General features: G+C 39.4%; 1 protein-coding gene across 2 annotated transcripts; it reads left to right on the top strand.

The window, feature by feature from the left end:
* The first annotated feature begins 1508 nt into the window (after nt 1-1508).
* Nucleotides 1509-11817, top strand: LOC136253006 (uncharacterized). Of its 2 annotated transcripts, none has more exons than XM_066045594.1 (10): nt 1509-1712; nt 1765-2686; nt 3306-3869; nt 6998-7614; nt 8058-8093; nt 9389-9459; nt 9517-9574; nt 10421-10549; nt 10597-10701; nt 11236-11817. In XM_066045594.1, exons 2-10 carry the CDS (start codon nt 1855-1857, stop codon nt 11731-11733), a joined length of 2910 nt encoding a protein of 969 aa, XP_065901666.1. In that variant the 5' UTR covers nt 1509-1712; nt 1765-1854; the 3' UTR covers nt 11734-11817. The 2 variants fall into 2 exon arrangements, with proteins under 2 accessions (XP_065901666.1, XP_065901667.1); XM_066045595.1 differs by having other exon boundaries at nt 1510-1712; nt 3360-3869.
* Nucleotides 11818-12092: the final 275 nt, after the last annotated feature.

The following is a 12092-nucleotide window of genomic DNA, read 5'->3' on the forward strand; positions in this document are numbered from 1 at the left end:
TCATTTTCTGCTTGTCTTTTCAGCAACTGTAAAGTACACAGTAGCTATATTGTTTAACATTACAAATTTCCAAAGGATCAGAGATGCTCCAAAATATAACCAAGAGTTCATAGTATTAGTGTGGGGGAGAGTGTCTAACTGGAGTACATTCAGCATAACACACTGCAGTAAGTAACACCATGGCTTAGAAGAAAGGCTTGACCTTATCACCAATCATCACCTATCAACAGTTCTTTGTCATCAGTAGAATCAGACTAGAGGTGTACATATGACTAGTCAAAGTGAACTCTGGCAGTGGGCCATACTGGTAGATAGACATTCTTCCCCATACATTATTATGAACTCTTGATACATATAACTACAGCATGAATGAGTTAGTGGTTCTACGGTTTACCCTCCCACGTATACGGGGGCTCATAGCATAGATGCTTTGTTTGTTGTATAGCCGGACTGAGTACAAAGTAGACTGATTTCAGGGGTGTCTGGGTACCAACCCTCACTGAGGACTTTTAGAAATTAAAAAGCTTGATAATGGCTTGCAAACTAACAGCACAAAAATATGCTTTAAAATGGCTATACTAGCAACTTTTGCCCTAACCCTATAGAGAATGATCCCTCTGTAGGTAGTCGGTGCATGGAAATTTTGGAGAGGGGGTCAGATGTATGTCCTCCTAAAAAATGAAAAAAACTTGCTTACTAATCTTGCAAATAACCTTGCAAGAATCTTTATATAACATAAGCGGTGAACTGAGCCATCCAAGCAACATGATCAGTTTTAATAATAACTCATGAATCACAGTTAGTTCTTGAAAATCGTTTTATTAAAGTTTTGCATTTCCAATGCACACAGTTTTGTAGTATCATGTACAAGGATCATCCTGATGTGTATCGTTTCTTTATCGAAGGTGTATAACAAAAGTTATTGAATGATGAAGTTTTAATTGGTTACAGGTGGACATAAAATTATTGAAATCCTTCTGTATATGCATAATTAAATCAAGCAGTTATCCTTGCAATGTTGATCAAATCTAAATAGTATTGTAGAGATACCTTGTTGTTTAGTATATACTCTGATATTCCAATGATTTTATGTCCACCGGTAACCATTCATCATTCGATAACTTTGGTTATACACCTTTGATAAAGAAACAATACACATCAGGATGATCCTTGTACATGATAGCTACTACAGAACTGTGTGCATTGCGAGGTGCATTGGAAATGCAAAACTTCAATAAAACCCCTTGAAAATAGCATTTTCAGTCATTTTGTTTACTGCCAGGCTAAGAAAACAATTTGTTTCATGTAGCATTTTAATGGGCCATCATGTTGCAGCTGCAGGCTTTGTACTGGTCTAATACTAGATCCAGCCTTTAAACTTGATTGTTTCCATGTAAACAAATAGTTTTTTCGCAGTTGTCAAGGTCCAAAAAAATAGGTTTCCAAAGGGCTTTTTACATGCTACCCCTTCTAAAATCATTTAGTACACGTGCTACAGTGACAAACCCGAGGACAAACCTCATAAGAAATTTGGTGCTTTTATTAAAAAGTAAACGGTTTTGTGGCTTAGGCGCTGGACTAAGTAACCACCCCTTGTTTACGGCTACCATTTGGGATCCTAACGGACTGTTCTGAGCGGGAGCGGCTGAGTGAACACAATTCGCGATTACCAGAGCTGAGAGGCCGGGATCGTGGTTTCATTTTCGTTTCAGGTTAGATTGTTATTATCATGACAACCAGCATGATGTGTCTTTTTCTTGATAGTCAGCGTATTTGAGTTTGAGTTGTCGCTTCACGCCTGAGCACTCTGCAGCTCGCTTTGCAGCAATCAGATTGTCGGTTATCTCGACCGGTATGACCACTTCCAGTGGCGGATATGACTACGAATTCGTCAATACTCCACCAGATCGTCTTGTTTGTAATATTTGTCACCTTCCCAGTCGAGATCCTTACCTCACTACATGTTGTGGACATGTTTTCTGTAAGTCTTGTCTGGACTGTGTCAAGAATCCGGTTACTGTAAGTAAAAGTGTCTGTCCAGTTTGCCGTGAGGAGGAATTTGTGACTTATATCAACAAGCAACTTGATAGAGAGATTAGGAATCTTCATGTGACCTGTACTAACAAGAAGAGAGGTTGTGAGTGGCAGGGTGAACTGAATGACATCAACAATCACCTTGGAAACAGTGATGGTTGTCGATTTGAGGATGTGAAGTGTTCCAATGAGTGTGGGAAGGTGTTACAACAACGATATCTGGCCTGTCATGTTGAGACTGAGTGTCCATGTCGTAAGGTTGACTGTCAATACTGTCACATTACAGGAGAACATCAGTTTATTGAGGGAGAACACAAGGAACAGTGTCCCAAACTTCCACTACCCTGTCCCAACAAGTGTGAGGTAAAAAATATCCTTCGTGAAGACATGGACACACACAGGAAGGAGTGTCTTTTTGAGATGATCCGGTGTGAGTATCACAATGTGGGGTGTGAGGAGAGGATGATGCGTAAGAGGAAGAGGGAACATGAAGAGGAGAAGATGGAAGAGCACTTGTCATTGACCAAACATTCTCTGACTCAAGAAGTGGCTGCTACTAAATTACAGCTTGCTGATGCTTTGGAAAAAATCAATACACTAAATTTAGTATTACATCAGGCACTTGGACACACCAGTTGCTTCAGTGGTGCAGGTGGGATAATATACTTGACTGGAAAGCCATGTATTGTGTTGGGGTGGCTGGAAGGGTTCTTGGTCACATATGCTACTAATTAACACATTAACATATTCTGGGTTGAATAGTTTGAGTTAGAGATCATAGGATGTTTGATGACCAAACTTCTTCATATATGGATATCGGCCCTACTAATTGATACCTCCAATATATATATATAATATATAATTATATGTTTTTATGGTGTCTGTGTACATGCGTGCGTGTGTGTGCATACTGCAAAGTTATTTCTATGGATTGACCTTAATTGGGGGACCAGCAGTAGTATCCTGATTATCAAGGTGTCCTAATTTTCAGGTCAGTTAATGTGTCCTCAAATGTCCACATTGGTGGAATTCCTCCCGAATGAACTGTTTCACAACTTATTCTCCATTTCTCATTTATCATATGGTGTGTAGTATGTTATACTTTTGTATTTGTGTGTTTCAGTACAGTAGTACGTGTGTTGTGTGTGTGTGTGTGTGTGTGTGTGTGTGTGTGTGTGTGTGTGTGTGTGTGTGTGTGTGTGTGTGTGTGTGTGTGTGTGTGTGTGTGTGTGTGTGTGTGTGTGTGTTATTACAGCCTGTCTTAATCCCAGAGTTGAATCAAATCAATTCAATTATGCATTCAGCTAGTTTTCTGTGCATATCAGGGTCACACAAGAAACAAGTTGAGCCTGCTGTGTCTGACTCACTGCCTGGCCAGTCCCAGTCAGCAACCAGTTTCTCCATGGCAACCAGCTACTCTGATAATGTCAGTACAGCATCTTCCATTCTATCATCAGCTGGGTTAAATGACGGAGTGTCGCAAGGTGTGACACAGACTAGTGTGTCACAGCCACCCAGTGTTGATGATGTCATGGCAACGGTAACATCATCGTCTGCTGGTCAGGGAGCCAATCAGATTGACGTGCCAGCAATGTCACTTGGTAGTGGACTTACTGTAGCTATAATTAGTAATGTTACTGTAGATAGTAACATGAACACTGGTACTGTGACAAATGCTATGTCATCATTGGAGCCATTTAACCCGGGTGTGTCCTCAGTTTCCAGCCATTCACAATCTCCCTTTTCATCCAGCTGGCTGTCATTGGGCAGTAGCCCCTCTGGAAAGATGACATCACCATCCTACACTGAAGGAATGTACTTCAACACCAGCAAAGGTATATCTGTGTGTATAGGACAGTTGTTGTGGCTACAATACGGCTGTTACATAAATCAAGTAACTATATTGAAGGTCTACATGTACTCACATATCACATAATATAACAACTGTTAACTTCTCCAGTAGAAGAATATGTGTACCGATATGTTATTGCTCTACTAAAACTGGAGCAAATCAAATCCTGTGGACAAGAGTTTGGTGGACAAGAACTCTTACACCATAGCACTAGCAACAAGGAGTGAACAGTGACACTTGTTACATCAATTGTGATGATGTCATGAAAATGTAATTCGAATTATAGTCAGTAGCGTTCAGTAGAGTTCAGTAGTTCAGTAGAGTTCACCCACCAAATATAGTGATATCAAAGAGATGAACACATGTTCACTCCCAATGGTTTTGTGTAACAAACATGTTTTCAGGGTAAGTAGAATTGTAGGAAAACGGGAACGGAAACGGAAAGCGGGAACGGAAACGACCAACGGAAAATGCCTGATGAAGGTTATCATTTCAATATACGGGTTAGATTTTACAGCATGATGCTTCTTTGTAACATTGTTGGACCCTTTCGTACTGTTCCGCTAAAGCGATCGAAACTCTCTAATAGAGCAGTCACCGTGCATTAAAATACTCTACTAGAACAGTCAAGAATGTTTTTGTAAACTATGCGGATCTGCTTTAAACCTGTGAATGATATGGCTGGCAAAAATTAGGTATGTAGACTAGCTAAGTCATCAACACTGACTGTTAACTGTTCCTTTAAAACTATAAACATTTAAAAAGATTCAACACTGAAACATGCTTGAAGAAGTTTGTGAAGTATTCTAATTATATAGACTGAAGACAGTGTCTATATAGGCTATGCACTTACATGCAACTTCCTGATAAGAGTTATGTATGATAAGGTATGCTGTTAGCTTGCTTGTCAGCTCCAAGACGTGCATGGCTGGTCTCATATGACACACACTAGCTATATCATCAACACTCTATTTAATTTTTTTTCATTAAAGCTTTACAGCACAAGTGCTGAAGGTCTGTAAGACACCTGGTTCTACAGCCTGCTCAAAGACATTAGATACTACGACATTAGCTACTTAAGGTGTGTTTGAAAAGTTGCAGAAAGGAGAAGAAAAAAACTGAAATAACTATACTCCTTGAAACCATACAAAAGATTCAACAATTAAGAATGAAGTGATTTACAAGTATTCTAATCAATTGACAGTGTTTACATAAAGATGTTCCTTGTCAAGATAAAAGTTAGGTAGGTGGTAGATACAATATGTGTCAGGCTGAGGTGACTCCAATGAAGAGGCTGAGGGTTGCCAGCTATAGTACAATGATTCACAAGCTTTCAATACTAAAAGGCCCCTGGTGAGATACATGGTTTGCAAAACATTCTGTGACTGCTCTATTAGAGTATTTTAATGGACGGTGATTGCTCTATTAGAGAGTTTCGATCATTTTAGCGGAACAGTACGGAGGGTCCAACAATGTTACAAAGAAGCATCATGCTGTAAAATCTAACCCGTATATTGAGATGATAACCTTTCATAAGGCATTTTCCGTTGGTCGTTTCCGTTCCCGCTTTCCGTTTCCGTTCCGTTCCCGTTTTCCTAGAATTCTACTTACCCATGTTTTCATGTTGTAAACATGTTTGAGTGCCTGGATTGTCCATACTAAATGTATGGGATATTTTTAAAGCCTCATAACTCACTTGTTCTTGCCGTATGTTTGGGCAGCTGGCCCATGTAACAAGAGTTATTAACAAGAAACCAGGGCTCGAACAGACTATAGGACCTGTCAGAGTTTTAACCTTTAGTCAGTTCAGGTTGATGGGCTCCTTATTAAATACCGGCCCCTTTTCACAAAAATAAACTTTTCGGTTATTAAAATGTCATAAGTTTTGTAAAGTGTCTACTTCATTAGATGTTTCACTGAATCAAAGGGACAGGCTATAGCTGTATTCCTTTTTATAGCCTGAATTCATACAGTACCGTGGTACTGTATATTAGGGATCATGGAGGTTTGGGTTTTTCTGGCCATGACAAAAGTATCACTGAAAAACCAGCTTCACAATGCCATCCTGGTGCCTTGGCAGAATTGGTTAGGTATAACCAACCTCAATAGTGCCTTCAGTATCATTCCAATAGGTAGCTACAAAATTAAAGAAAAATTATTCAATGGAATTTTCTACTGCCTGCCTTGCCTACCTGCACCTGATGCCTTCAGACAAACGTAAATCCATAGCGGCCAAGGCTGCAGGCTTGATTTTTTTACAGTTCAACGCTGCTTTGTCCGCAGTACGTAAAATGCATGCATCATTGTAACAGAAGTTGCAGTATTTTCCGTAGTGACTGGATTGATTGCAGAGGTGTCTTCATTTGTAATATGTGTAACAGGCTGAAAATAGGTGAAAGCGAAGCGTAATAGCCATGAGACAGTAGTTGATAGTTGGGGTGCACGAATCATCCATATTTTTCGTGGTGGCTGGATTATTCGCAGATGGTTTCTCCTGCTGTTCTTTGTTTGTAGTACTATGTAATGGGCTGAACATAGCTGAAAGCAAAGCATAATGGCCATTTCACTTTCGAGTCATTACTGTATAGAGGGAACTTTGGCGAAAAGCAAGCTAAATTGCATTTGGCGAAATGAACTTTGGCGAATTCAAGCTCAGTGTTTAGCTATAAAGAGGCACTATGAGTAATTGGCGGGTTAAAACTTTGGCGAATTTGTAGCAAATCACCAAATTCGCCACCAAAGTTTCCCTCTATACGGTAAATGATAGCTGGGGTGTGCATTCAGACAAAAACATTAACTCTGGCACCATCCTTTCTTTTGATACTGTCTGCGCGGCTCACCAGTCATAATAATGTTACAAAGAAGTAAACAAGTGTAAGGAAAATTTAGGAATTTTAAGTTCGATTAGGTATCATGGAAAAAGTAGACAAAAAGGGAGGTCATCTACACCTGCAGATATACTAGTAACATTTAATCCCTAATTCAGTCATGAATCTAATCAAACTAAAAATTCCTAATTTTTCCTTATACTTGTTACTTTTTATAGCCCCGAGGATACTGTTCCATTTTATGTGTAGCTACAGACATACCATATAATGTCATCTTTTATAGCTCCATCATTAGGACCGATGACATCACTACAGCAGCCGATCACAGGAAAGGTGTCAACGACAGCACCAGGGATACAACCAATCATGAGCAAGCTACTAACAGAAATTGCTAACACTAGTTCAGTTGGCTCAACCAGTCTCAGCTCTACTGGTGGTGCCGCTGCTAGTACTAGCATGGGTGGTGTTGAAGTGAAGACTGAGATAAACACTTCTCTAGCTGTTATGTCTGGAACCAGTTTGAGAATGAACTCAGGAACAAGTTCTGGAATGCCTTCTGGCGTCAACACTGGAGCCAATGTTGGAGGAATATCTGCCAGTGGAATGGGCCTTGGAATAAACACCGGAATGAATTCTGTGGTTGGTACTGGTGGAGTGGGCTCTAGAATGAACCTTGGAATGAAGACTGGGGCAGGAGGATTTCAGATGAGAGCTCCTGGTATGAATCCTGGAATGGGAAAGCCTCCATCAATATATGGAAGTGGTATGGGTCCATCATCGTCGATTGCCATGCTAACAGGCATGCAGCAACCACCAGATATATACCCCACTCCAGCTGGGGTGGGTGGGGCACCATCATCTGCTATGGTTGGTCAGAATGCACAAGCACAACAAACCCAGGTAAGGCCACATCACGTTAAAAATATGTATTACCATATACAAACAACCTTTCAAGGTATGTAATTTTCATGGATTGGCAATTTTCACAGTTTAATTTTTAAGAATTACTCGTTTTTGCTCACGTTACCTATTTTAAAGCTTAGAACTAATCTTGAAAGTCAGAGTCACAGACAGCCAAGTAGCTGTGAAATCCATAAAAATCAGGTACCTTGGAAATTGTACGTATATAGTAGTTTCTCATCCGACCATTTTATTTCCATTTCATTGATTTTTGGTGCCTTTGTTGACTGAATGCAAACATTGAGCAACATTTAAGTTAGTAGCTAACTAGAGAAAATTACAGTATTTATTTCAGTTATGTAGAAAATGACCCCCACTTTGTTATGAGAAACTAGTTATGTGGCTAATAGTGTGACATCTTAGTTACCATGGTTACCATGTAGATTATCTGGACTGGCAGTATTGAGGTGTCTGAAATGGTGAGTGATGAGGCACATGTGATAGGGTTAAGGAATGTAAGCTTGATATTTTGACCTTACTGTAACCATAGGCAAACAGTATTGAGTGGGAAAGTTTTGCTCATCATGTAGAACAGTTTCAAGTGGTACAGACTGTTATTGTAGGTATAGTTACTAGTCAGTTTCTATTTCAGAAGGTTCAGTCTCGCATATCAATGGTAGACCTCTTAACTAGGCCTGCATCAAATTTGCCAGCATAATAAAAAGCATAATGGGCTGGAGTGCTATGCTAGCATAATGCTAGCATATTAGGTAGGGGTGGGCGGTATTGATCAATATCATACCACGGTATATTAATTATAAATATTGCGGTGTTACTAAATACCTACTAAATGTGTATAAGCTTCCATTGCATCGATAGCCTCATTGTAGACTACACAGTGTTTACTCTGCTAGTGGGAAAACTAATTGGAGGTGTTAGCCAAAACACTTTTTAGACAGAGATGACAAATAGCACTCCCATATTTGACTGGTCTCCCATTAGTACCTTTCTAGTAGTCCCATGCTACACTCTTGCTGCCATAATACTGTTTAAATAATTAGAAAACCGGTACTTTCCAGTATGCGGTATTACTAAATGTTACTATTTAATAATTCAGTTTAAAATATATATATTGCACAACAACTAAAAATCGGTATACTGACCACCCCTAATATTAGGTGGATATTTCAAACTATGGAGCTTAATTCCATGAAAATAGATTGATACTTCCTAATAGAGCAGTCAGTGAAAACTACAATAGGCATTGTGCGTAGCTCCTTAGATCAATACACTCTAATAGAGCATTCACTGATTAATCTGTTCCAAACAAATGTTGCTAACTTTGGAGCATAATGCAGGCATAATAGGAACCCTGAAAGAGCAAATTTAGGAAAATTCCTAAAAGCATTTTGGGCAAATTTTTGACTCAGGCCTACTCTTGACACTGACATGCTAGTCATTGTGTGTACTACATTATGCTAAACTTACTGGATTATAAACATTTCCAAGTGTGGTTTTCTGATGTGATTTTTTGATTAATGTAACCTTGTGTACACCCTTATTAAACTGTTGGCTATATTAGGCAGGTAAAACGTTATACACAAATAACACATTTAGGGATTATCAAGTTGGTTGATGACCTTATTATACAGTGGCCTTATTACACAGTTTTGACCCGATGGTCACAGGTTTCATACAGGAGTATCATTAATTTCACAGGGTGCTTTATGCTATGTGGCTGATACATTAATAGTGTTATCGTACACACCCACAGAGAGATGGACTGAGGGAGATAAGAACAATACGTTGTTCTATCACATCAAAAGTTGCCAGCAAGTCAATACTGTGAGTGTTTATAACTCATCTGTAGGCTGAGCTAGCCACTCCCTGTTTTGTCTGCAGCAAGCCGGAGCTATGGCCAGCAAAGATGATCCTACAACCTTACCCCCAAACCATTTATGTGAGTATGTGTGTGTGGGAGGGGTGGGGGGAGGTGGCATGGGTGTATGTTACCAGTGGATGAGATAGAAATCAATTTATGAAATATTTGAAATCCCTGGGAACTACTGTAAGTGCATTAAAGTTGTGCATTGGTAACATTGTATTGTTGTTCAATAGATATTGTTTGCCTGTATTGTTTACATTCAATAATTGCTGATTATGTGGCTCTGTGGCTTACATAAAGTTTTAATTTTATATATGCAAATTTTGTAGTGGTTAGTTTCTATTGTGTGGCTCACATTTATGTCAAGGAGCTTACTTTAGTTTTGTGGCTTACATTTAGTCATAGGTGATGGAGGGAGGGGCATGCTTACTGGTCATTGCTTGTAAAAAAAGATCAATAGAATAGTCAACTACTCTAGTAGAGCAGTCATGCTTACATATCTCATGAAAAAAGTAATTTTGCCAATAAAAAGAGAGTGAAAGTAGTCTAAAATACCATCTCAGGGATTCTACCTCTCCCCAGCCCCAGAATAGCATGCATACTTTTGTATGCTTCAAACTTTACTGTGTAACTTTCATTACCAAACACTGCAAAAAATGATCAACTTTCTATACCTTCCCTAATCATTGGAAAGGTAGTGGAAATGTCACATTTCCACAACTTTTCATGCTTTCCTTATGGAAATGTGACATCTCCACTACCTTTCCTGTGACTTGGAAAGCCACCAAAATGTAATCATTTTTTGCAGTGAAAGTTGTCTGACCCATCCATCTCTTTGGCCTTTTCCATCATTCCTATGTTTAGCATATGTCATGCAACTTGATCTTACATTCAGGTGTGTCTGGGTGTATATTTTTACAGCAATCAGTCCTTGGTCAACTGAAGAGTCGTTCTATGCCCTTCACCACGACGATGGTGACATTCAATTTCTTAGAGCCTGTGGCATCAATTAATACACTAAAAATGCTGACATCAGCAGAACAACAACGGGTAAGCATCACATGACCACACAGTGATGATAATCATATGAACTCCAGTTAGGTATGGTGCAGTTGCTAGGCACCCAGCCAATGTGTCCAGTGAAGTCAATAATACTATCATGGTATAATCAACAATTTGTGGGATATGTTCCCTCTGAACAAGTAGGTGTGCATAATAATAATACACTTGTTCTCATGTGTCCAACCTGTGATTACTGAGTAAGGTACAAAGCCAGTGTATATGAAACCTTTCAAGATTGTTTAGACAAGCAATTGTTGGTGGTTAGGTAAATATTGAAATCATTCTAAGCCACAAAATGTTAGTCTTCAACAGTAAACACTTTGCTGATTAGCTTTGAGATGCTCTTTATCTTTATTGTCTCATATTATGGCCTGGCCATTTATTCCTTTCAAGCACCTTTTCACTCTGGTCGCTAAACGAGACCAGTGATCGGTATTTACTTGAAGTTTATTTCACAGATTCAACCTTAAATGAATTCTGCAACGTTCTTCACTTCAGAAGGAATTGTTAGAAATTATTACTGCCTGGTATTTTCCAAAACCTGGAATTTATTTTTGTTATAATGATGTATATCCCTGGTTAGATATATCTAATGAATTTGATTTAGTCATGGATTCAGCAGTATTGTGTCATTATCTACTACTAATGTGTTATCATTGTGTTGTTTTTTACAGGACAAGTTCCTAATGGTGTTCAGACAGACTCTACAGGAGCTACAACAAGGAGGTTCTGGAGGGGTACCACATTCTTCTGGGCTGCCCCCCTCACTACAACTACCCAGTAACTTGCCCCCCAAAATCCAGCAGCTTTTAGAACGGTCCAAACCTGAAGACCAGAAGATTATTCTTGAGAAGGTGAAGCAAATGAGACAATTCCAACAACAACAAGCTCAGATGGCAGGTGCAGTTGGAGGGGGTGGAGCTATGGTACAACCAATGAGATTGCAGCAAGCCAGCCAGCCAAAGGGAATAATTGGTCAAGGCAATATGATACAGCCAATGGGTGGAGGAAGGCAGATGCAAAGCCAAACAATACAGATCCATAGCCAGCCAATGGGAATTCAGCTAGCTGGACAGATGCAGACAGCACAACCAATGGGCTTGCAGCAAGGCCAATATCAAAATCAACCAGTGGTAATGCCTCAATCAAATCCTTCAATGAACAGACCCTGACACTCTCTCTGTATAGTGCATAATGTATTTTTATGTAATTGTAAATGTGTGTAAAGTTAATAACTGCTAGCATATATAAGTATACATTGGTAATTGCAGCTGGTGTCATGATGGCTATCGGAAGCAACCCAGTGAGGCTCTTTGTAGGGTTTTCTCTTTTTTTGTTGCAATAGCTACAGCGTTTCAATAAAAAAAGAAAGTCTTCACATTCAAACTGGGCAGAGAGGCGAACTCTGCCCAATCCTGTGTTGATGGAATTGTTGCCATTACAGATGCAGCATTACCATGTTGACCATCAATAGCAACCTTCTGAATCAAAACTGGGTAGCCCTATTCATTATCACCAGACTGCTCCATTA

The sequence above is a fragment of the Dysidea avara genome, chromosome 4 (genome assembly GCF_963678975.1).
Source record: "Dysidea avara chromosome 4, odDysAvar1.4, whole genome shotgun sequence".
NCBI classification, from domain to species: domain Eukaryota; kingdom Metazoa; phylum Porifera; class Demospongiae; order Dictyoceratida; family Dysideidae; genus Dysidea; species Dysidea avara.